This window comes from Anopheles darlingi, chromosome 3 (assembly GCF_943734745.1).
Source record: "Anopheles darlingi chromosome 3, idAnoDarlMG_H_01, whole genome shotgun sequence".
Classification (NCBI taxonomy): domain Eukaryota; kingdom Metazoa; phylum Arthropoda; class Insecta; order Diptera; family Culicidae; genus Anopheles; species Anopheles darlingi.
In genome coordinates this window covers 46110376-46136454 of record NC_064875.1, presented here as the reverse complement: position 1 = coordinate 46136454, position 26079 = coordinate 46110376, and the positions used below count along the sequence as shown (strand labels likewise).

Below are 26079 nucleotides of genomic sequence, written 5' to 3'. Positions count from 1 at the left end.
GTTTGTTATGGAAAGTCGCAGTTGTCGCAGTGGTCGTCGTTGTCATCTTCTGTCGCCCGGATCCAGTCCGCTGTCACGACTACACGCGGTAAGCGGACATTCTCTTCGCTTCAATGGACGTGCGGGGTGCGCGCGCACCGACGAACATCCGCTTGGCGCGCACGATGCAGATAAGAAGCGGCCTAGGCAACCGAAACCCCTTTTTGGCGTCAGAAGCCGCCAGCCGCGTACCGACCGCTACCGCCAAGGGGGGAGGGGGGCTCTATTTATGGAGAGGAAGCCGCACTAGATGAGTCAGATGAGAGGGTTGGGTGTAGTAGTGCTGCTGCTGCGCCAACTAAGAAGTTGATTCATTGGAATTAATTTTGGAACTCGCGACTCGCAGCATGCCATGAGAAGGGGTGCCATGACTTCTACACCGCACGCATGGTCCAGATTTGAAAATCCCCTTCATGATACCGTTTGTCAATGGTTATCTCTGATTTTCTTCGATACCACAGAGCTACAACCCAATGGCGGTGTCTTGATAAGAGCAGAACGGAAGTGCTCACACTGTAGTTGGTTTGATTGCGCGCGCGCGCATGTCTGTGTGTGTGTGTACGTGTGTGTGTGGCCAATTTGTTTGTTTACTGCGCCACTGGCTGGCTGGAACTGTGTCACTGCATTTAGCCACTTCGACGATTTTCGATTCCAACTGATGGCTAACTGATTCCCCAAAAAGTAGCCACTAATAGGTGCATGCACGTGTGTGTATATATGTGTGTGTGTGTGTTAACTTACTGACTCAGCACCGTACGCACCGTCTCGACCGTGCAAGGGGCCCAACGAACGTGATTTTCGTTTGGGGTTTGCACCTGTGGGGACCATATGACCACTATTGCTGTAAACCATCGCCATCCCATCATCCCATCAGAGCCAACGAACCCACCAATGCCGAAAAACAAACTGTGTCGGCCACACGGGAACTCACACGCGGCGTAGTTGAGGTGCCCGGGGCCTTTGTGTTGCTACCTTTTGCGCCCCAAAATGATATGCAAAACTTCATGTTGACCTTCCTGGATGAGCGTTTGGTGCTTTTTGGTGGAATTTTTTCGGAAAACATAAACCCCTATTTGGCATTTTCCGTGCCATAAACACGCCACAGCAGCAGCAGCAGCAGCAGAGCAGCCAGCGGATAATCCCCCCCCCCCCCCCCCCCTCCGCTAAATGTCCATTTTACCGTAATGGTGGAAATAGTGGCGGACCCCGAACCCGAGACGGTCATGGACATTAAGCGCGGCCCCCCCCCCGTTGTTTATCAGTCTGTTCCCATCAGACAGAGGGCGCAACCGCAACATCAGCAACATCAGCAGCAGCAGCTAACTGTATCATCAACCAACCATCCCGACCAACAACGGAACAGAGCGATCAGACCTTTCGCCGGTGCTTGGCGCAGATGCTGCGCGATCACCGCCCCGGACAGCAGCTGTGCGTGAACCAGGCCGGCCGGGAAAAGTGATGTGAAAATTGGATTCAGGAAGAGAGTTTCCTTCTTCCAGCACACCACTCCCCGTCGCCATGTTTGATGAGCCCCTGCTCCCATTAATCTCTGATGGAAAATGCGCGAACCGCACGGAAAGCGCTGGGAAAGCGCTGGGATGGAATTATTAAAAATTTCGAGCAGCAGCGCCGGTGGAGCGTGAGCAGAGCAATGCTCATCGGGCGTGAAAATGGATTTCCTTCTTTGCCGGTTCGGCCGACGTCGACGCACAGGTCGACGCACTGGCGCCCGATCTTAAGATGCTCTACGATGCTCTCCGGGGCAGTGCAACGCCAAAGGGGGGGGGGGGGGGGGGGTGAGAAGAAGATCGGAATGATGATTTAATTACCCGGACCGGGGGTGTCTGTTGGTCTGCGCGTTCATTAACCTCCCAGACATCCTTTGGTGCGAGCAGCCGAGTTTTGTGCAAAATCAACATTCTATCCAGCACCCCCGAATCCATTTCTGTCCTTTCCCCTGCCTGCTGCTCTGGCCAAACCAAACACGGAAGTTGGCGGCTACGCTCACATTAATGAGGTGCGCAACACAACGCCAACACAACGCCGCAGAACGGCCAACAGGGCCAACAGGGAAAACCGCGCATTTTCCTTGCGCGAGTAGAATGTTGTGGTTTTATCACGCTGGAGAATCTTGAGGAGTAAGTCCAGAGTTTGGGCGCGCTGCTCTCGCTGCTGCTGAATTTATCGAGCTCGCTGCTCGACGACCGCACTTCCGCTCAACCTGTTGCGCCAACCAGCCAGCCGTGGGTTGGGGTATAAAATGGGAAATTAATTCACACGACGCGAGAGCAGCACGCGAGAGGAGCGCGCGAGTGAGAAGGGGCGAGATCCAAGAAAAGTGGAAATTCTGAACCGCTTGGCCAAGCGAACCGTCGCTTGGCCAAACCCGGCTCGGAAGACGCGCGCGGAACACAACACAATTGGAGTGTAAATAACGGTGCTGGCCTCGATTCCGGAGTGCTGCCTGCTGATTGCTGCGCACGAGGAATGGCCACGGAGGTGGCGAGGGACCTCCCTTGGCGAGTTGCTCGTTATGCCTCGGTGGATTTTCCATTCGCTGCACTCCGTCTCGGTCTTGGAAATGTGAGAACGAGACCACCGGCTGCGCGCCCGTCTTGCAGTAATCAGCAGGCTGTCGGTGGGTGGCTAGCTGGCTGACTGGCTGGCTGGCTGGAATCGAATCCCACAAACGCAATCGCAGTGTGTGTGTGTGTGTACGTTAGTGGGTTTCATCAAGAACCGCCGCCTGCGATCTTGCGTTAGCGTCATCTGCGCCCAGATCAACCGGCGCGTGAACTACTAGATTGCTCGATTACTCACTATGACTGTCACTTTAGATTATGTATCTGCAACGCCTGGCCCAGATTATAAAAATCTAAACCAATATACGGTGGTAGTTTCTATTTTCTAGAATTTAGAAGCTAAATAGAAAGGACAGTTCGTTTGTTTCAAAAATTAAATCAATCAATTTTATCGTTTTCATCAACTACAGTGTTTGATGATAATTCCGATTATCCGCCGTCTTACAATCATACGCTGCTAAGTAAACTATGGGAAGCCGTACCGGTTCAAACCCGTAAGAAACAGTAACAACTCCTATCTCTAATTCTAATCTAATATTTTTTTTTCTAAGGCTGCACAAAACGTATCCCCAAAGTCATTTTAAAGTCTCGACAAGCAGCGACAAACCCTCTTCATCCGGGGAATGGCGTTCTCGTGGAAACCGATAATGGGTTGTCTATATTGGCCGAGACCTTTCCATTCCTTCCGTTGCAGATTAGACGACTGACACTGATGATGGTCAACAAATGGGATGCGGCTTAATAACCGCTGACCTTAGGTGCACGCGTCATCCATTTAGGCACTGACGACTTGGTGTGTTTGTGTGCGTATGTGTGTCTAAGGGGTCATTAGCGCCAGGATTGGTGCTCATGCTGCTCCTGCTGTTGCTGCTATTAGTGCCAAATGGCATTAAATTGGCATCGCACGGCACAGACGCCGCCATATGCCGCAATCAGCGAGCCTTCCTCCTCTCCCCAGACCCAGTCCCTGCCTGCTGCGCGCTAGCTGATAAGTTTACGCGCCCCTTCCCGTTCCCGTTTCGATGTTTTGGCTCGCTTTTTTTTCGGGGATTCTGATCAAGAGCGCATTATCTGCGAGCGAGCGACTCAGCACTAACGGCGTAGCTGGCATCGATTGTTTACACAACGCACATCGCACATCCCCGGTCCGGACCGGATGCTGCGATCACCAGCATCAAGCACCCAGCCAGCCAGCCAGCAGCCACCACGCGATGATTGTCCAGTTTTCGGTGTGCTCTCGGGTGCCATGGTGCTGGTACCAATAGGAAGAGTGCAATTAAGAGGCCCATGAGCAAATGCCGGGCGCAATGAGATGTCAACCACGCCACGCAACGCCACGAGAATGGGAATGCGGGCCGACCAGCGGCAGCCCATGGCCATCGATGAGTCGCATAGCGGCGGAAACCGGATCACGATGGAAGGTTGATTAAATTGCGATGATGATCATCATCATCAGCGGCCCCCGGGGGGGGAAGCAGGAAGATGCGCCCAACTAGCGGTAACGAAGTTCGTCTTCGTTCGTGGTCGAGCAAACGAAGAAGGAACAACGTCAAGAACAAAACACACACACACAGACCCGACAATTGTTCGTTCGTCTCCGGCGGCTTATAGTCTCCTGGGGTGCGGTGCGGTAACGATGACAGAGGGGAACCCCCGGGACCGGTGAGAATGTGTTTTATTTGTTCCCGCGTTCCACGCGCGCGCCGCCGCCGTCGCCGAGCGTCGCCGAGCGCTTCCGTCTCCGGTGTTACGCTTGTAATTACGGTTTGACAATTACACTTTCCTTCGTCCGGCTTCCTGTCCCGTTCCGGACCTTTACCTGTTACGAAAGGGGGGGGGGGAGGGGATACCTCATCCTCCATTCCACGCCCTCCGCGCCACGACCGGACAGAAGCGGCACCGGCACTGGTATGCCAGATGAATGATCAGCTTTTGTGGCTTCTTCGGGGCAAAGAAGGCACCCCGTTGGTCCCTGGTCCCTGCTGTCACACCGCAGATCGTCTTCTAAGCTTCAGCTCTTCCCCCCTCGGTTTTCCACCCGTCCCTCGTTACAAGCCGGATGCTAAATTATGAGCAACAGATGAGAACGCACTCGATGCGCTCGTGACCGGCAGCAGTAGCAGCAGCAGCATCCTCCCGAAACGCCCCGGAACCGGGCGGGTGATGTATATGCTGGTGGTTTCCGTTCCGTTTTATTGGTTTTTTTTTTGGTGTGGCGTTCGAAAATGGAAGCGCACACACGCGCACATGCGTTGTGTAGTAGTACTTCCTGCACTTTTCGGTTCACCTACTTTCGGTAGAAGTTGGCACAAGCAGCGGCATATGCCGAGATGCGGCAAGATGAGCGACCTTCTTCCCATCCATCCGTCCATCCGTCTGTCGGTGAGAGCGAATGAGGTCGGTGTGTGGCGGCGTCAGAAACCAAGGAGGAGCAGCTATTCGGGGGGTGCGTTACTGATGCGATAGAGGGAGGGTGAAATGAATGAAGAAAAAAGTAAGATTTATGGAGCAAACGTTCTCCGCCGGTATCCCGGCCGGATCATCGCGCTTCATTCGACTTCGATGATCGAGGACAGATTGCCGCCGCGTCGCGCTGCTTGTTTCTCTCGTACCGGGCGACCGGGTAGGGTGTGATCGGATCGGATAGCGAAGCCATTAGATACCGATTTACCACCCCCGGGGTCGGGCCGGGGCGGATGACTGGTTTCTTCCATTCGTTTCTTCCATTATGACGCGCTCGCGTCGTGTTCCGAAGGGAAGGAACGGGAGGGAGAGATCCAGACATCATTACAGAGCCACGGGGACACGGGAAGTGACGACTTTTTATAGGATAATTACTCGTAATGCTCGTTGCTGCCGTTGCGTTCTCGATCGGAAGCGATCAGCGGCTTTTTCTTCGTGCTTTTTCGAGGTTATGTTTCCTGCCTTGACCGGCAGGCTTGCGCTACGGATAATCGCGATACGGATTCGCGTGTATCCACGCAACGCAACCGAACAACCACGTGGTAGCCCACACAGTAGGCCAAGCTTCCGCCAAGCAAGCAACGAACGTGGCACAAGGACGAATCCACGTCCACCGGAATACCGAATAGAGAAAGGAAAGGAAGTGGAAACGCTGGAACTGAAACGGATGCGCAAACAGCAACGCAGCGACATACAACAACAATAGCAACAACAACCGGGACAATCGTCAACCGCCGGGGCTGAAAGAGGAAGGAAATCAATTGAGAACCGTGCGTGTGTGTGTGTGTGTGGCGTGGAGCGAAACAAAATACTCCGGCCCCGGCGAAACACTAGAAAACAGGAAACATACAAGCGAACGGAGAGGCGTGAGGAGCAAGAGGAGAAGGAGAAGGCAGAGGAGAAGGAGGAGGAATCGGCTTGCTTGCCAGCGAGTTCCGAGACCGAGCGAAGATGAGGCTAAGAAGGAAGAGGACAAGCGATGGAAAGAACGGAAAGAACCAAATCCTGCGTAAACAAACCCTTGGATAACTAATAGGAGCAGGGAAGGAAGGAAGCAAAGAAGAGACTGAGCGAAGAGGATGCGATAGAGAGAGAGAGAGAGAGTAAGAGAGGGCTGCAGGAAGCGAATGCAACATGACCACCGGCAAGGCCACTGGCACCAACATCGTTCGCCATAGAACGGATGTAGCGTGAAGCTCGAAGAAATTTGTTCGAAGAGACGTTGGGCTCCGGTGCTGCTGCTGCTGCTCCTTCGGTGGATGAAGAAAGCCACATAAGGCGAGTAGCGGCGTGCGGCCACGTTGGGTGAAGTTAATAAGGAAATCCCGCGTTTTTAATGGTCCCGAGCAGTCGCCTCGTGGATGGGGGGACGAACGTCAGGCACCGTCAGATCAACTGAGCGTGTCTGAGCAGGTTACTTTTTTTTCTTCGTTTTTGGGGAGGATTTCCTTTTTCGGCCTCGGCCCTCGTCTCCCATTCCCGGCCCGGCCAACTAGCCCGGCCCGGTTAAGTGTCTCTAATGTTTATTAAACGATCCTCGCTTATCACTGGGAACATTGGGTGGAACTTGGCACTGGGGGAAAGGCGTACAGGGCAGGCGGGTGGGCGCGTGCACGCGCGTAATCAAATAACCGTCTTCGGCCCACGCGTCATCCAGGGAGTGGAGATTGCTGGGCGATGGTACCGCACCGGGCCAGATCCTCGTCCCCGGCTCTCGATCTCGTTAACGATCCGAAGCCGAAGGAGGGAGGGTTAAGATTTGTTTACATCGGGCATCGCCAGCACCAGCACTACCGTCGGGTAGACATGATGTGGCACCATCGTCTAGAGCTGCTAGACGATGATGGTTCTGATGCCCCAGCCAACCATAACCTTGGTCGTGCTGAATACGGATCAGAATTTGGTTTCGGCATTCCATCACGAGAATGTCACCACCAGGAACGTATGGCTCATTGGAGGAACTACCAGTGGGTGATACTGTATGGTGATCAAAATCTCAACTTTGCCGAATGTTTCTTGGGGTTTGGTGATACTGCTAAAGAGCTATATTCTCCACCATTCGGTATTTTATTTTAATTTTTCACGAGTGCTTATCCTTTCAAGAGTATTGTGTAAAATTTTGGGATCGATCGAAGCAAAAATGACAAAGATATTGATTTTTGAAAATCCGCCTTTCATACAAGGCTCAATGCTTCTCGCAACTTTGAATCGCGTTTTCAAAGTAGTATGAAAACTACTGGACCGATCGATTTGAAATATTGAACACTCTGTACACTGTCATAGGGCCCTATTGCGAGTGTCTTGTCTTGCAAACAAGACTGCTGTACTATTGCTGAAAAAACTTAGCAGTCTTGTTTAGCTCTTATGAATGAATTTGTGATTTTTTACAGCCTGATTTCAAAACAAATACTAATACTACCAAATTAATCACCAACACCACCAAACACCAACATCCTCCGGCCAATGGCAACGCGACTTTCAGTCTCGTTTACAAGACTCAGAGTCTGGTAGGTTTTGGCAACAGACTCTGAGTCTTGAAAACGAGACTGAAAATGGTATATTTTTTCGTTTTGGTCGTAGTTGCCATTGGAGCGAAAGACGTTGGTTTTTGGTGGTGTTGGTGACTAATTTGGTAGTATTAGAATTTGTTTTGAAATCAGGCTGTAAAAAATCACAAGTTCATTCATAAAAGCTAAAAAAAACTGCTAAGTTTTTTCAGCAGTAGTAAGGCAGTCTCGTTTGCAAGACAAGACACTAGCAATAGGGCCCATAATCTGTACACTCGACGGTAGCTCCGTCGAGTTTTAATAAAAATTGTTGATACTTTTTTTTGAATAATTGTTTTAATTATGTAAAGTGTCGTTTCTTGAAGCAACATCGAAAAAAGCATTCACTTTTTCAACTTCCAAAATCTGCAAAAAATCGAAAAATGGGAGATTCTATAAAAACTCGACGGGACTACTTGGATAAACTTGTAATCTAAAAAAAGAATATTCATTTGAGTACTTCTGATGACCCAGCACGTGGCTCGATGGGCACCGAATCATCAAAAGTACATTTTGGCAGACTTGCTTTTCTAGATTGGATGCCATGAACGCAGTTTAGATCAAATCTTCCTCAAAATAGAACAATTTTTTCTTGAAAAGTTGTAGTTTAATATGAGATATTTTGAAAAAATAAAGTTGTTTGGTTTCTTCACTAAAAATCGTCAAAAAGAAGCCTTTTTCTGACCCGTAAAAACCAAAGCCCTCCCCTTAATGCTTTTATCCTCGTGCAACTAACTTCAATACAATCATTCCTCACTACACTATGTATGACAACTGGGCCGAGGATGCCCTATCGTTGGTCGATAAAGTTACGAAGAACTTCCAAAACTTATCGCACAAATCATACCCGAGCATCTTTAAAATGCGGCTTCACAGCAGTACATCTGGTGGCTTTGACTACTGGTTGATTGACTTGCGAGACACATTGCGGTCCGACGGTTTGCCAATCCGGAGCGATCGTGCTCTCTGTTGCTGTTCTCGCAAAGTCGCAAAGTCGTATCTTCTTGCTGCTTCTCCTTACATTCGCGCGCTTTCTGCATGATCGAGCTCAGCCGTCTAGCCACCGCGCGGTCGCACCAGACGCGCGCGCGTCCCCGTCTCTGGCCTGTCTGGCCGGCAGCGGCGGCGGCGGCGACGTCGGTGACTGCAGATTTCCGGCAGCACGATCGTTGTCTCGTCCGTCATACATTATTGAGTTTGCGTAGTATGGCAACAGAAGCAGCAGCAGCAGCAGCAGCAACGTGCTGGCCGCTCACGCTAGACAGACAAGTTCGTGCGTAGGTGATGACGTCGGCATCACCGGGCGGGCGTGCGTGCGTGCGTGCACACCAAATTCAATTACCAACACGCGACAACACTTTGCGTTGAGGATGGCGACGCGTCCGTTGTCACTTTCGGCGGCTTTCGAGGGTTTTCGGGCGGGTTTTTGATCTAGGGCAGCCAGCGATAGAGAGATAGAGAGAGTGCTGGTGTTGACAGCACCCGATCATCCCTATTAGTAGCACCTTCACTAGCGAGTACTAAGGGCGCTAGTTTGTTTGGCATTTGCGTGCGAGGATTGGTGTGAGACGCCGAAAACACTTAACACCTACCAAGTGTAAGTCTCGCCACCAGACGCTTCCACTGCAGTTGGTATACGATCACGCAACGTCCACCATTGCGGGTTAGAAACAAAACTAAAAGAAAAAACCACAATTCTAGAGGAAAGTAGAGAGAAACAAACTCCAAGCGGAGGGAAACAAGCAGCAGAAACCAGACGCAACCGGATGGATGTTTCGAATATGCTCTCAGCGAGTGTGACGATAGATTAGCTGCACACTTCCGGTGTGCACGCGGCGTGTCGATCCGGGCCGAGTGCTACTGGTACGAGTGGTGTACGCACTCTCTACCCTCTCTTCATCCCGCCCTCTAAGTCAACTAGGCCTCGAATCTCGGGGATACATTCCCGGCCGCGATCTCGTGGATCGAAGATCCCCAAAACCCCGGGACACGCCGGCCGATTGAGCGGCCGATCGGAAGGAACAACACAATATAGCTTCCGTTTCCGAGCGAGCGAGGAGCCGCAAGACGGACCGGCCTCCTCCGGATGGCCTCCGTGCATCCGTTTTTTTGGTCAGCAAATTCCCAGCGGTTCGTGACATCCGGGAAAATGGGGCGAGCGAAAAGGGCGGTTTCCACATGTGGAAGCACATCCGCCTAGCTAAGCACCAGACGCGATGGGATTTGTATCTTTTGCCCTCGTTTTTCCCTCGACGGGCGCCGGGGTCGACGGCGTGCTCTCATCATTCGGGCAGGCGGGCGCGGAGGCGGTGCAAAGCTGATGAAAGGTTTCCTTTCACCATTCGTCTCTCGACCACAACATGCGGCCCATGGCATTGGCATGGTGGTGGTGGTGTGCCGGCAACGTTGGCCGGGCCCATCGAGTCGTCTTCGGCTGTTGGGAATGCACTCCATGCCCGGTGATGATGACGACGGCGACGGATGTCGGAGATGCCGAGCAGTCGGGACCAGTTCATTGCTCCTTTCGCCGTCCGCCCATCGCAGTGCAGTGGTCGCGACTACAAATGTCACACTTTGCGAAGGGATCCACCAAGGCAATCGAGCACATCGCGAGCGCTGTGGTGGTGGCGACTCCCCTGGTCTCCCAACCTCGATACCCAACCGATGCGGAAATGCATTCCGCGCTCTTCGCAACCATCGCAGCTTCCGTCCGGTCGTGCTGGAGGCCGCTGCTGGTGGTAGTGGGGGGTTCGCTTCGCATCGCTTCGAAATGACCGCGGATTTGTCACCGGCGCACAGGGCAGCTCCAGCACAAAAGCGCCCATTCGTGCGACTTCCGGCCCGTCCGTTCCTCCACCTACAAACCATGCGTGCATTGTTGTGCCGGCCGGACCTTGATTGTTATGTGATCGGTCGTATGCGGGTGTTTTGTGAGTGTGTAAGCGAGTTCGCTTACGCATTGTTGGGTGATGCGTCTTGTAATGTCACGTGTATTGCAGCATTTTGATTGCCTCCCGCCCCACTCTAACTTGTTTCCTATTTGTTCTGCTCTCTTGTTCTCCACAGACCTTGCCAGCCGCAACATGCAGGTTGAAAGTGCAACGAAATGGCGCGTTCCACCGCTGGACCTTTCCGCCGTGAGCGTGCTAACGAACGAGGCCGAACGGCGCTGGGCGGCACATGGGGCTGCCGCTGCGGCCGCCGTGGCCAATCTGAGTACGCGAACGGCGTCGGGGAGCGAGAGTGACCGGACGACGAGCAACAGTGCAAACAACAACACCACCATCACCACCATCAACTCCGGATCGACCGCGCTGACGACGAAGAAGATCGTCTACGGTGCCGATGGGCTGCCGATCGATCCGCGCGATTGGACCCGGGCGAACGTGTGGACCTGGCTGATCAATCTCGCCCAATCCGAGGGTCTCGACATTAGCCCCGAGCTGGCTCAAAAATTCCCGATGAACGGCAAGGCGCTGTGTCTGATGAGCCTCGACATGTACCTGAGCCGGGTACCGGTCGGTGGCAAGATGCTGTACCGTGATTTCCGCGTCCGGCTAGCCCGGGCCATGAGCTTATGAGAAGGCCTCAGACAGAGGGCTGCAGAACTGAACAATCTTGCTAGCGAGTAATATTAGACCCTCCCATCCTCTTATGACTTGACTATTTAACTAATCGAAGACTAGTGTATCCAGCCCCTCTCCTCCCATCCCTCACCCCTCCAGAAGGGGGGGGTTCAGTTACCATGTAAGCTAACTCTCCAAAGTGCTCACGTCAGCAGCTCGCCCAATGGTCGCCAACGGATGGCGCATTACTACGAGGCGGCACAAATCCAATTTGCAGCATATAAACCAAATCAATAAACGATATCAACGGAACAGAAGGGCAGCTCTAACCGTGCTGGATAGGAGGGAGAGAAGGAGAAAGATTTGAAAAGTTTTATTCGTGCGTCCAAACTGTTGCTATTTTTAATCAATGCAACTCTTTCCTTTCCAGCACACGAAGCACACGCTGCGGTTAAGGAATTTACGTTTTACTTTTGTATATTCTATTCTTAAGTTACTCTAGTCAGTAAAGGCAAAAACATGGTAATCTGTTGGCTCTGGTGTTCTCTTGCTTGGAAGTGCATCAATGGAAAGAACGTTATTATTTGAATTTTGCTAAATTGCTGAGCAGAAGTAATCGTTTCGATTACAACATGTTCGACCAAAAAGTGTCCTAATTCGAACAAAATCGATAATCACAGGATCGATAAGTCATTGCCCGACTCTAGGCTGGTAGTGGTAGGACAGTACGATTTCCTGTCCACCATTGCTGCGATCAGTGTACCGGTGCGTAGCGCATCATCATCTTATATTTTGTGCTCGATCTATTCGTTAGTTTTATCCCGTTTTCTGTGTCTCATCTGTGTCGATTCGAACGTGTTTTCCTCATTGTCCATCGCTTTATCGGAAGGATCATTCTGCGGTACATAATGTCGACCAGCGCTAAGGTAAAGGGCTTGGCAGTGTTGAGCGAAGCAGCAGCCGGAGCAGCAGGGAGCAGCAACGCTGCCATGCTGCCCTCGCCGATCATCAAAAAAATTTCACCGAACGGTGCCTGCACGCAGGACGTGTCGTTCGAGGCGTACAAACAGCCAAAGAACAAATCCAAACGGCGCAGCTTCTCGCCGATGGTACACCAGGCACCGCTGGCATCGCCCGACCTGTCGCCAATCGAAATGAGCGAAAAGTTCGGTTTATCGCCACGGCTCAACACACCGCGTACCGTACCACACGTTGGTGGCTACCAGCCTGGCAAACCACTTCTTCTAGCTAAACCACCGAAACCGAGGTAAGCTTCATCGGCGCATGCGGTTCGCGGATTAAGTGAACGATCGATTAAATGCATACTATCGCGTTTCATCTTACACCTAGAATGCACAAAAAACTGTCACCGAAGGAAGATTCGGGGTTATCGACGCCCGTGGTGAAGCGTGAGCTGGAGCACCGCATCTGCGTGTCGAACATCCTGCAGGACATGGGACTGTCGAAGTACATACGCATCTTCACCAACGAAGAGATCAACTTCGAGGTGTTTCTCACGCTATGCGAAAAGGATCTGCACGACATTGGCATCCACTGTCAGGAGGATATCGAGAAGATTCTGGCTAAAATTACCGATTACAATATGAGTGGAGATGCTTGAGAGGGTCGTCGTGCTTCCCGTCCACCGTGTGATTGTTATGTTTCCTTCATTTTGCTTTTATTAATAAGACGAAACAATATTTATATTTGCTGTGTTTCTATGTTGTATGGTTTTTAATAATAAAATGAATGCTTTGAACCGTATCACTTGCTCCACTGCTATTTAATGCCCGCCGAAACCATTGATCATGCGGTAATACATCATATACTCGCTCTCGTACTCCCGGTAGTTGCGACCATTGAATAATCGCGTCGGCGGAACGAAATGGCGCAAACTGTTGGCAATACTAAAGTTGTGGTAACGACGGGCCTTGTCCAACACCTGCCGGATATTGTTGCTGATGAGCTCGATTTCATCCAGCATCTCACAGATCCGGCCATGATTGCCCTGCCAGCGCTGCTGCAACTCCGCCTGATCGATGGTGAGCTCACTGACTACGTGCGATTCGACAGTGGCCTCGTGGACGTGATGTTCCAGCCCTAGCAGTGCGCCAAACTGTTTCAACGACATGTCGGCGCTCGTGCCACTGCTCGGCAGCAATGCCAGGTCGGTATTCGAGCGTTCGCAGAACACGGCCGGGTTCGGTTCCAAGCAATAACGCACCAGTTTCGACTGGCCCCCGTAGAGTCCGTATGGAAGAGTGCGGAACAGTTCCAGTTCGCGCACGAACGCTGGCAGAACGGCCACTGTGTAGGTCGATCCGGCCGGTGTCCCAATGATGGTGCTGTCCATCCGACTCATTGACTGATCGCTAACGTTAAGCGTCTGATTGTTGCATCCCTTCTGGCGCAAACCATGCACGGTGCGCTGGCTAACGTACTTTGAGTAGGCTACCTTCTGCTTAATTTGCCGCACAAGACCCAGTTCTTCTTCCATGTGTTTCGAGATGTCGTCGATCCGCGCGTAAATGCCGCGCAACTGCGATAACAGTTGGTCGTGATTCTGGATCTTCTGATCGTATACGGCTATCTCTTGCTTCTTGCGCTCAATCTCCCCTTCTAGGAAGGTGATCTGACCTTGATTGTAAACCCGCGAGTTCCACTGCATCAGGTACTCCTCGAGCGTTTCTTCTGCCTCGTCGTCGATCTCGTTGAGAAGAGCCATCTTTGCCTCCAGCTCCCCGGTGCAGGAGGTGTACTTGGCAAGGTAATCCTCCTTTGTAGCGCTCACCAGCTGGCGCTGGGTGGCCACATCCAGAAAGATACCGATGTGGGTCGCGTAAAGCTTGGACTTGCTAACCTGCAGCAGGTCACGATCGGAGATCGTGTCACGGTTCCGTTCGAGCTCTGCCTGCTTATTATCTACCTCAGAAATCTGTCGCAAATGGTCCTCCTTTAGCTTTAGCAGTACACCCCATAAAAGATGATTAGGAATGCCGCGAAGCCTCTCGCGCATACTGGCCCACAGCTGCTCCTGAAGCAGCCAATTTTCCTCTTTTTTAGTTGTACTCTTCAAGTGCTCATAAAATTGTCCCAACAGTTCGATGCAGTGGTCGACGGCTTGCTCGGGTGTCCCTGAGGATGATGTGGGCTCGAATCCCCTAGCCGGCATGATACGATCGAGCCGCTCCGCAAGCTGCTCCTCCTTCTCAATGCTACCCTTGAGCGACAATTCGTGGGTCGTGTAAAGCGCTGCCTTGGAATGTAGTTCCTCCAAACGTCGAGTCATCTGAAGCTTGGTTGCATCTGCCCAGTTGGAAAGTCATAAAGATGGTAAATTGTTTCTTGGCCCGACATTCTCGCTTTGCCCGTTACTAACTTTTCTCCTTGATCTGTAACCCGATCGATTCGACGCAGGCTTTTGATGTGTTGAGACGCGCTCGGGTTTCCTCGATCTTTGCCTTAAGTTTCTTTATCTTCTCGAAGCGCTGCAGTTCCGCGGGGAGTCGGTGTAGCATAGAGTTCTGCAAAGCGGTCAAAAGCGGGTGTTTGGTGTAAGTTCTACTGCCCCTCACCCAAGTTCTTACCAAAACGATCTTATCCGTGTGTTTGTGCTCCTGCAGCTTTTTAACAAGCACATTCTTGCGCATCAGCGAGATCTCCTGTCGAGGGCGCACCTTCTGCATAATGTGTTTCAGCAGCGTGCTCTGATCCCCACGAAATGCTCTGTAAAACGGGACCGGGAAAAAGGCAATAAATTCTCCGTAAGCTGAAATGATCACACCTCGCCAACAGCAACCTTTTCTCACCTTTTCAGCGTATCATCAGGAGGAACGCTTCCCGGTGGGCAACCCATCTTGGATGCCCACTGTTTGAACTTATTAATATCGTCCATTTCAGAAATTTCGCAAGATTTTCAGCGTAAAAACCACTTCAACAAACAACTTAAATTCGCGTGAACCGTTGACCGTTGATCGAAAATTCATCAGCATTTTTGACGTCTCCGCCGAGTTCATCAAGCTATAAACAGGATCCAGGAGTCGAAAGTTCCGTGGCCCCGAACCCCGGAACTTGAGACTCCTGAAACCGCAGCAATGTAAACGTTTATTTGAATAAGCGATTTGAATAACCGTTACACCGTTGCAAAACTGAAATCCGTTGTTCGGCCCCCAGGATTTTTTTTTCTCTTATTTTCCAGCATAAGTTAACGCAAAATGCAACAAGAAAGCAACAGCAGCGAGTCGGTGCAGGTAAATGAATGGGCTGTTGAACCTATAGGTTCTTTAAATATAAGCTAATATATTTGTAGGATCGCATGAAACCCTACTGGAAACATCAAGTTTTAACAAACATATTTTAGATCTGCAATGGATGCGTTGAACAGCAATTGCTAGTTGCGCAACTAGCAATTCTATAGTTGCGTTTAATTCTTGAATAATTATTTTAAAAATGAGACCAATAGATGTCAAGGAAAAGAACGAGAGAGAGAGAGAGAGAGAGATAGCCCGCCTGGGGTGAAATGATAACAATGGAACCGGCAACGCTACAGAAATCGTTAATCGTTGCTGTGTCTATTGTTGGTTTAAATTTTCTTGACAATTTCTTAAGTTTAATTAAGTCATTAGTTAATTAAGAAGTTGCTTTAAGTGTCACAAGTCAACTTACATGAAACAATAATAAAAACTCATTCAGTTGTGCAGTATTTGAATTGATCAAGAATTATATTAATTTTCGATTATTGATTTACGTGCCTCTTATCATTGACGATTTTCAACGTATCGGGTTATGAATGGTAAACGATCAGAATTGCATGCACAAACATATAAAGCAGCATTAACCGAATAATAATAGAAAACAATACCAACAAATCCTATCTATCCGGAACTGTTTGCGATTGGAATGTTCATCGAGAGTGTCCGAGAGAGAAGAAAGACTCTCGAACTGATCGATCGACGTTTGAGTAAATTTGAAGTGCGGTGCTTTTAGTTATGATCTACCATGTGACGATGCAAATCATCGTAAGCTGAATACCGGAAAAATGGATCAAATGTGTCGTATTGTAATATCGTTAAATACAAAACCAATACCACCATTTGAACGAGGTATGTGCAAACCGAATACTAAAGTCAAAAGATTTTATAAAAAATACTTGGGAAAATATAATTCATGGTTCCAAATAACATCATTTAGTCCGAAAGGCAAAGCCTCAAAACTCAAACATCATGTTAATTTGCCAGCTCATATTTACAATCACGTCGCATCTCTATTTCCAACATCACTAACTGAACTTGCTATTGATTTGGTTCATTGATAAATCGAATACGACCAAATGATGGAATAGATAAAATTATATCTACTGAAATTTTAAAATTCCTGTTTACGATAAACCCACGACCGATCAAAGACAGTACGAAGTCTGTCGGGGCAGCTAGTCTTTGTAGAAAATCAAGTTGAACAGATGCGCCGGGCTTCGTTTGTTCGTGCGTCTTTGGCAGAAACGATGGTATCGATGATGCTTTTTCAGTTCTTTGGATCGTTTGAATTTCTTTGAATATGTTTCCCTGCTATTCTAAACAAACCGGATTTGTAAAAATCGCCGGGCGCACGCCATTTCACTCTTCTTTGCATCTTCAGCAACACAGGTTTTGTTCAAGGTCGTGCTGAGGCATATAAAAGCTCAGAACATTTTGTCTTTCGGTGTCAGAATGATTTCTATTGTAGTGCAGTGTGTATTGTTTTTGTTCGCCGTTTACTGTTCTTTTGCCTGGTGCAAGCGGCGCGCATGGCAGTTGTTGAGCCAGTTGCCCGGACCAAGGAACTATCCTCTGATCGGTTCGGCCTACGTTCTGTTTGGTGTTAATACTACAACGTTCTTGTCCGTTTTGAAGAAGTTGAACAGCAACTACGGATCGTCTTGTTGTTTTTGGTTGGGCCCGAAACCAGTAGTCGCCGTTGATGGCGCCGAACACGCGCAAATTATTCTTTCATCGCCCGCAGCATTGGAAAAAGCTAGTATGTATCGCTTCTTGCACTTCGCATTTTTCTCGGGACCAGTGCACCAGTGGCGGCCAGTGAGAAAGCTGATACAACCCGCCTTCAACATGGCCATTTTGAAAAGTTACATACCTACGTTTGTGCAAAAGTCAAATTTGATGATCCGAAATCTGGCATCAAATGTAGACCGGGATGAGTCCTTCGATATCTACAATTTTGTCGCACGTTGCACCTTGGATATGGTTTGTGGTGAGTTTTTATGTCGTGCGATTCAGTGAATTGCGGTTTAGATAACGTTTCTCTTCATCCCTATAGCTACTAGTCTTGGAACGGAGATGAATTTCCAAGAGGACTCATCCTGCAGCTATTTGCATAACCTGGAAGAGTAAGTCCATTCGTTGCTGCAACGGGGAAAACCTTTCCAACACTATTGACACTTGTTTCAGATTGCTGAAAATAATAGCGGCACGTTTCATGAACCCTCTCCTCCAACCAGATTGGATTTATCGTTGGACACACACATACCGAACAGAAAAAAAGGCATTCAATGAATATCTTCGACCGGCGAAGGACATTTTGTTTCTGCCGAGAAATTCTCCGTCCAGCATAGCCGATGGTTTTAAATCATCTATGAAAAGGAACGGGCATGTGGAAATAATTGAACAGGATCTTAGCGGCTTCATCTATGCCGGACACGATACAAGTGCAATTACTATTTCTAACACATTGCTTCTTCTCGCTATGCATCTAGATGTACAAGACCAGGTTGTGGCTGAGATACGGCAACATTGTGGTGCTTTTGGTGAAGATATCAGTTATGAGACGCTTCAGCAGCTCATCTACCTAGAGATGGTACTAAAAGAGTCTCTTCGGTTATTCCCGATCGCACCGATCATTGCTCGCCAAACAACTCAAGAAATAGCTCTAGGAAAATACATTCTTCCCGTGGGTGTTGATGTTTTCATCAATATTTTCAGCATTCATCGCAATTCCACATACTGGGGAGAAGACGCCGATCAATTTCGACCAGAACGGTTTGCTACGAAGGCTTATGATCGATCTGCGTATTTGCCCTTTAGTACGGGAATGAGGAACTGTGTCGGTGGTCAATACGCGATGATTTCAATGAAAATAATGCTGATTAAGATTCTTACATCCTACCGGCTGGAGACGGATTTGAAGATAAATGATTTGAGCATGAAATTTATGGTTACTATGAAAATTGGCAATGGATACATGGTTCGATTGACGCGTAGATGATCATTTTAACGTGATCATTTATATCATAACATGTTTATAATTGATTATATTTATATCGAGATGCATCTTATATCAAGAAGATTTTTTAGTTCTTTCAATCCATTCCACTTTTTTCCTTCTGCAGCCTTTTTTATTTTAAAATAATGCTACCCAGAAAAAGAAAATGTTTAGATTTTTGTGAAGTCCACATTTGTTTTTCCTATTGAATTATTTCAACAATAAACACCTTATGACAGTTTTGCTGTTAGATATGAGCTGAGACTCAATATTTCTTTCATCATATGTTGTTCAACTGCTTTTCCTTCCCAGATGGTACGAGCTCCAAATGTTTCATCTAAATTATGCTCCAAAATGTATTGTAGCATGTATTATATAAAAAAATACTACTCCGAGCTTACTCGAGGAATCCGTCTTATGTTACCTGCTGTTACATAAAGCTGTCTTATTCATGTCCCCACGAGCGTCTCTCGCGATAGTTCTTTCACACTAAGAGCCGATTTTACAAAGAAACGAGTATTGCCAGGCCACCGTTGGGATGATGAATATTCACCACAGCCAGGTATTGTGATTCTCTTTCATTATATTAAGGAGGAGCTTACGTTTTTAGTTTTTCTAGTTATATTTATTTTTTTATGACTAAAAAAGTTTTTGGATTACTTTAGAATCAATCAAAGGAATCCTTATCAATCAAAAATATAGATTTTTGAAAAAATCACACCTCATACGTGGCTTAATGCAACTGGCTATCTTAAGCAGTTTTCTTAAAACTTTCGATTTCAAAGCCGCGAAACATAAGCATAATAACTTCTAGACCAAATATTATGAAATTTTGAACGTTTTATCTGCACACTACCATTAGTAACCAAAAAAAAAACCCTACAGTATGAATTCCTTTGCCCTTGCTATCTTCACTTTTAATTAAGTGTAGTTTCAATTTAACGCTGTTTGCAAACATTTGTGTTCACATTTGTGGGGAAAAATAATGAACGGATTTCGGTGCAAACCGTTTTGCTCATTTTAAAATAACGCTTCATGTGGCACGGCCTATCCTCTTTTGGCTGGATAAATCGTCTTAATGCGACTGATGCATTTTTGGCGTCTACTGAGATTTTTGAACATTCAAAAATCCTTGAATGTGCTCCCTGTTTTTGAGTATTGCCAATTCACTTTTTTTTTGTTTTCTAGTAACACAGGTTTTGTCCAAGGTCAGACTGAAGCAAATAAAGGCTTCGATCATTTTATTTTCTGGTGTCAGAATGATTTCAACTGTGGTGCAGTGTATACTGTTTTTGTTCACCGTTTACTGTTGTTACACATGGCGCAATCGACGCTCGTGGCAGTTGCTGAGCCAGCTACCCGGACCAAGGAACTATCCTCTCATCGGTTCGGCCTACGTTCTGTTTGGTGTTAATACTGCAACGTTATTGCGTTTTATGGAAAATCTCAATAGTGCCTACGGATTATACTATCGTGTTTGGTTGGGCCCGAAACCGGTAGTCGTCGTGAGTGATGCAGAACACGCACAGATTATTCTCTCATCGCCGGCAGCATTGGAAAAGGCGAGTCTGTATCGCTTCACACGATTTGGCACATTCTTCTCGGGTCCGGTGCACCAGTGGCGGCCAATCAGAAGGCTGATTCAACCTAGGTTCAATATGTCCGTCTTGAAAAGTAACATACCTATGTTACAGCAAAAGTCAAACTTGATGATCCGAAATCTGGCAGCAAATGTAGACCGGTTTGAGTCCTTCGACATCTACAATTTTATTGCACGTTGCACCTTGGATATGTTTTGTGGTTAGTTTAGACATCCTGTATTTCGGTGAATTGGTTGGTTTAGATAACGTTTCTATTCACAATATCTCCTGTAGCTGGAAGTTCTGGAACCGATATGCACTTCCAAGAAGGCTCATCGTGCAGCTATCTGCATCACCTGGAAGAGTAAGTCAAAAAGATTTTCTGCATCGGGGAAAATCTATACAAACAACTTCCACACTATTGATACCCATTTCAGAATCCTAGAATTGGCAATGGTGCGCATTATGAATCCTCTCCTCCATCCCGATTGGGTCTATCGTTGGACATCTATGTACCGAGCGGAAGAAAAAGCGTTAAAGGAATTCCATCAACCGGCGAAGAATATTCAGCTTCTGATGAGAAAATCATCGCCCACCCTAATCGAAGACTATATGACATCGATGAAAAGGATCGGGCATGTGGATATTGAAATGTTCGAAAATGATTTAAGTGGCCTGATTTATGCCGGACACGAAACAAGTGCAATTACAATTTCCAACACATTGCTTCTTCTCGCTATGCATCCAGACGTACAAGACCAGGCTGTGGCTGAGATACGGCAACATTGTGGTACTTTTGATGAAGATATCAGTTATGAGACGCTTCAGCAGCTCGTCTACATAGAGATGGTACTAAAAGAGTCTCTTCGGTTATTCCCGATCGCACCGATCATTGCTCGCCAACCAACTCATGAAATAGCTCTAGGAAAATACACCGTGCCAGCGGGGGTTGATGTTTTACTCAACATTTTTAACATTCACCGTAATCCCGTATACTGGGGAGAAGACGCCGAGCATTTTCGGCCAGAACGGTTTGCTACAACTTACGATCGGTCTGCGTATTTGCCCTTTAGTGCGGGAATGAGAAACTGTGTCGGTGCGCAGCACGCAATGGTTTCGATGAAAATAATGCTAATTAAGATTCTTACTTCCTATCGATTGAAGACGGATTTGAAGATAAATGATTTGAGCATGAAATTTGTGCTTACTATGAAAATTGGCAATGGCTACATGGTTCGATTGACACGTAGGTGATTATCATTACTGTTTGTTACTTCAATAGCATGAGGAACTTTGAACTCTTTCAAATGATTCAACATTTATTGTTATGCGTTCTTGCACTAAAAATTCCTTGAATTACCCTGAACACGAAAGCATTGAGCTCAATACCATTGTAATATTTTCGTTTCGATTCGTTGTTTGATTTACCAAAACCAATGCTCAATAGGGAAATGTGGCAGGAATCGTATTGAACTGATATACAATGTGTAGGATACGTTCGCATAACAGATCGGTTTTGTTATTTGATTTGTTTTGTTAAAAATAAAGAATTTGTAACCGGATTCGAAACCGGGTAAGAAATGTGCTGAAGCTAAATGTTTCTTTCGTTATTTGTGAGTTTAAAAGTATGATTGTGAAATGCATGGCTCGTTCATCCTTCTATATGCAAAAAATAAAGTTTATAATAGGGTTTTGTTGTATTTTTACTTAAATTGCCAATTTTTGCTCAAAATTGTTCTACAGAAAGTAAAACTGGTGCTAGTTAATGATAACATTACGCACCTTTGAATAAGCTCCTCTAGTTTAGCAACAAAAAGTTCTAAAATTTGCATCTTTGTTGTTTTGTATTAGGCCATTTGTTTCTGTTATAAACGGGTTCGACGGCAGTTTAGAAATAATTGTCACATGCTCATTTAACAACAATCAATCGGCGCTAACAATCAATTCTTTAAATGTTATTGCCTCGTACCTGACTAGGATCGTGAGATGCTTGCAACTTGCATTCGCGCTTCTTATTTTAACTTCCTGGTACCATCCATGCTGCTGGCGAACTGTTAGCTTTTGCAAATCGCCTCCTGATTATGGGGTTGAACAGCTTGCTTATTTGAAATGTTTTCCACTGGACAACAGTCAACGTATTAAAGTATTAAACAAGTATTAAAGTACCCAAACTCATCTTCTTGCGTCTGATGCATCTTTGTTGCAAAAGATCTACCGTGCTTTTCAGATCTTTGAAACACTTGATAGTCCTTGAATATAGTACGCTGTTATTTTATCGAAACAGGATTTGTTCATATTCGTATTACCGCCAATTTACTTTTTCTTGCTAGTCCAGCTCCTTGTTTTGTTCAAGGTCGTGTTCACGCATATAAAAGCTCAGAACATTTTGTCTTCCGGTGTCAGAATGATTTCTACTGTAGTGCAGTGTGTATTGTTTTTATTCGCCATTTACTGTTACCATGCGTGGCGCAATCGACGCGCATGGCAGTTGCTGAGCCAGCTACCTGGACCAAGGGACCTTCCTTTAATCGGTTCCGCCTGCATTGTGGCGAGTGCTAGAACGTCATCATTCTTCCATGTTATAGTGAATCTAAATAGCACCTACGGACCTACATGTTGTGTTTGGTTGGGACCAAAACCGATAATCGTTCTGAGTGATGCAGAACACGCGCAGATTATTCTCTCATCACCGGCAACATTGGAAAAAGCGAGTTTCTATGCCTTTTTACGATTTGGCACATTCTTCTCGGGCCCAGTGCACCAATGGCGGCCAATCAGAAAGTTGATTCATCCCATGTTCAATTTGTCCATCTTGAAGAGCTTCATACCTATGTTTGAGCAAAAGTCAAACTTGATGATCCGAAATCTGTCAGCAAATGTAGACCGATTTGAGTCCTTCGATATCTACAATTTTGTCGCACGTTGCACCTTGGATATGGTTTGTGGTGAGTCGTATGTTTCGTATGTTTCAGTAAATTTATTGGTTTAGATAACGTTTCTATTCATGATATGCCCTTAGCTACTAGTCTTGGAATGGATATGCATTTCCAAGACGGCTCATCCTGCAGCTATTTAAATTATGTGGAAGAGTAAGTTCTTTAGTTCTTGCAGTGGAGAAAATATATAAAAACTATTTCTCAATGTATGTTACAGAATACTGGAATTGGCAAATGAGCGCATTACGAATCCTCTCCTCCATCTCGATTACCTCTATTGTTGGACACCAACATACCGAGCGGAAGAAAAGACATTAAAGGACTTTCGTCAGCCAGCGAAGAGCATTCTACTTCTGCGAAGAAAATCATCGCCCACCATAATCGATGGCTATAAGTCTGCGCTACAAAGGAACGGACATGTGGATACTCAAATGCTCGAAAACGAGATCAGCGGCTTCATCTATGCCGGACACGAAACAAGTGCAATTACAATTTCTAACACATTGCTTCTTCTCGCTATGCATCCACACGTACAAGAGCGGGCTGTGGCTGAGATACGGGAAAATTGTGGTACTTTTGGTGAAGATATCAGTTATGAGACGCTTCAGCAGCTCGTCTACCTAGAGATGGTACTAAAAGAATCTCTTCGGTTATTCCCGATCGCACCGATCATTGCTCGCCAAACAACTCAAGAAATAGCTCTAGGAAAATACATTCTTCCCGTGGGTGTTGATGTTTTCATCAATATTTTCAGCATTCATCGCAATTCCACATACTGGGGAGAAGACGCCGATCAATTTCGGCCAGAACGGTTTGCTACAACTTACGATCGATCTGCGTATTTGCCCTTTAGTGCGGGAATGAGGAACTGTATGGGTGGACAGTACGCGATGATTTCGATGAAAATAATGCTAATTAAGATTCTTACATCCTACCGACTGAAGACGGATTTGAAGATAAATGATTTGAGCATGAAATATGTACTTACTATGAAAATTGGCAATGGCTACATGGTTCGATTGACGCGTAGGTGATCATCATTACTGTTTGTTAACTCAATAGCATGAGGAACTTCGAGCTCTTTCAAGTAATCCTACCCGCGTCACATTTACATTCATAACTAGCGGATTTGCCCGATTTCATACTTTCTTATCATTTTTCTAGCACGATATGATTTGAAAAATCTAGACGTAGAATCGCATCAATCAGCTTGAGCATAAGCTTCAGAGCGTGGGGATAGTAGAATAGGCATCTTCTACTAAGAAAACATAACAGAAAAAAAAAGAATGATATTGTGACTTAAGATCGTATATTTGGAAATGTGCCTGTAGTGAATTGTAACTTCGATAAATCAAACATATTAATCAGCACGGAGGCTGACATCGTGTGTTCAAATTTACTAACCCCACATCATCTTCAAATATCAACAATACAACTATCAAGATTAGATACAGCTCAAATTATCATTGTTTAAATCTTGTACTACTACTTTGAATGATGAAACAGAGCGATTTTATTATCCGAAATCAATTGCATCCTAAAAACAAATCATTTTAAAATATGTCATCGTCCCCATCTCGATAACGCTCGCCTCCTACGCTCTCTCTCTCTCTCCCTCTCTCTCTCTCTCTCTCTCTCTCTCTCTCTCCCTCTCTCTCTCTCTGTCTCTCTCTCTCTCTCTCTCTCTCTCTTATTTTAGGACGTAACTTAAATTTCTTGGATAATCAGAGGTTTCAAAGCATATTATTGCATGTTTAAAGAGGTACTTAAAAAAAAAATCATAGAGCAAATTATTTATCTTAGAGCACATAATCACGTTCAGCATGTTTTTTACAAAACAGGAATAGCTCAATGACAAACACAACGTACCTTTAGAAACTCCTTCAGTTTAGCTGCAGCTACTCCTTTCTCCTGCAGCGGAGCGTTTGACTCTCTCTGTCTCTCTCTCTCTCTCTCTCTCTCTCTCTCTCTTTCTCTCTTTCTCTCTCTTTCTTTCTTTCTTGCAACAACTTTTTCAACAACTCTTGCCTGTGATCGCGATTGCCATAGGCATCATCACTATTAAGAACGTCTACTCATCGTTCGCGTCCTCTGGCGAGCCTTTGAGATTTATTTTGTTTGCTACCCGTATGCCCTGTAAAAATCTTATTGCAAACAAATATCCGCAGTTATTTTATTTTATTTTATTTTATTTTACCATCTTATGGTCAACGGGCACAATACGCCTTCTTGACCCTTAAAGTTATACTTAACCCTATCCTAAGTCCTAAATTACTATTGCTTCAAGATTGGCCTTGCATAAGCTTGTCGTCATGTTGTAGTCCAAAAGATGCGATAGTTGATTATAAGTTATCTTTAATTCATTCATTTTTCGGTGATCCTGATTTCTCTTTTCTTGTACTTTATCTTCTTTATTCTGTCTAAACAGCGGTTTTGTCTAATTTGCTTTTCAAACGCGTTCCTTATTTTAATTATAAGAAAGTTTTTCAATTCTAGCGATGAGTGTTAGCTTTTTAAAATCCTCTTCTGATTGTCGGTTAGCTTCTGAGTCTTTCCTGTCGCAAAATAGTTCCGCTACGTCCACGAGCATGCCATTCGTGAGTAGCCGTTGGTTTATACATCTTTCCCGTTGTACCGGTTTTGCTACTATGAAGTACTTTCCCTCGACGCATCGCCCGTTATTGTTTTCCCATGTTTTTTGTTTTCCCGGTTAATAGAGGCGGCTGTCGATTAGCGCTTTAAATTTCGATCATTTTTATCTTATAAATCGTGCATTCCCTAGTAGTGCATTGAAGTGCGTCGCTCGATCTGTAACGTACGATATCATGGTTGTTGTAAATTGTACACCACTTGTTTTCCGTTGAATAATGATCGATCAAGAATTGAGGTACCAAAACCCATCTTCTTGCGGCTGATGCATCTTTGCTACAAACGATGTCATCTACGGTGCTTTTTCAGTTCTTTGGACCTTTCGAAAGTCCTTGAATATTGCAGCCTGTTATTTTACCGAAACAGGATTTGTTCATATTCGCACTACCGCTAATTCACTCTTCCTTATTTATTCAACTCCTTGTTTTCTTCAAGGTCGTGCTGCCGCATATAAAAGCTCGGCAGAT

At 46.6% G+C, this 26079-nt stretch overlaps 6 protein-coding genes across 6 annotated transcripts; 5 read left to right on the top strand and 1 right to left on the bottom strand.

The window, feature by feature from the left end:
- The first annotated feature begins 10694 nt into the window (after positions 1 to 10694).
- On the top strand, positions 10695 to 11704 carry LOC125954663 (uncharacterized). Its single transcript, XM_049685142.1, has one exon. It carries the CDS (start codon positions 10714 to 10716, stop codon positions 11209 to 11211), a length of 498 nt encoding a protein of 165 aa, XP_049541099.1. The 5' UTR covers positions 10695 to 10713; the 3' UTR covers positions 11212 to 11704.
- A 277-nt stretch (positions 11705 to 11981) lies between these two features.
- On the top strand, positions 11982 to 12905 carry LOC125954655 (uncharacterized). The gene is made up of 2 exons (XM_049685124.1): positions 11982 to 12463; positions 12547 to 12905. The coding sequence occupies exons 1-2, from the start codon at positions 12105 to 12107 to the stop codon at positions 12815 to 12817; spliced, it is 630 nt and encodes a 209-aa protein (XP_049541081.1). The 5' UTR covers positions 11982 to 12104; the 3' UTR covers positions 12818 to 12905.
- A 74-nt stretch (positions 12906 to 12979) lies between these two features.
- Positions 12980 to 15128, bottom strand: LOC125955541 (augmin complex subunit dgt5). Its single transcript, XM_049686674.1, has 4 exons — positions 15006 to 15128; positions 14784 to 14922; positions 14576 to 14720; positions 12980 to 14502 (listed from the first exon to the last, which is right to left on the bottom strand). The coding sequence occupies exons 1-4, from the start codon at positions 15089 to 15091 to the stop codon at positions 12980 to 12982; spliced, it is 1893 nt and encodes a 630-aa protein (XP_049542631.1). The 5' UTR covers positions 15092 to 15128.
- Positions 15129 to 17820: 2692 nt separating this feature from the next.
- LOC125955540 (probable cytochrome P450 313a1) lies at positions 17821 to 18450 on the top strand. Its single transcript, XM_049686672.1, has one exon. The coding sequence runs from the start codon at positions 17821 to 17823 to the stop codon at positions 18448 to 18450; it is 630 nt and encodes a 209-aa protein (XP_049542629.1).
- A 1891-nt stretch (positions 18451 to 20341) lies between these two features.
- On the top strand, positions 20342 to 22012 carry LOC125955539 (cytochrome P450 3A19-like). The gene is made up of 3 exons (XM_049686671.1): positions 20342 to 20391; positions 20465 to 21273; positions 22005 to 22012. The coding sequence occupies exons 1-3, from the start codon at positions 20342 to 20344 to the stop codon at positions 22010 to 22012; spliced, it is 867 nt and encodes a 288-aa protein (XP_049542628.1).
- A 419-nt stretch (positions 22013 to 22431) lies between these two features.
- LOC125955538 (probable cytochrome P450 313a4) lies at positions 22432 to 23997 on the top strand. The gene is made up of 2 exons (XM_049686670.1): positions 22432 to 22589; positions 23415 to 23997. The coding sequence occupies exons 1-2, from the start codon at positions 22432 to 22434 to the stop codon at positions 23995 to 23997; spliced, it is 741 nt and encodes a 246-aa protein (XP_049542627.1).
- Positions 23998 to 26079: the final 2082 nt, after the last annotated feature.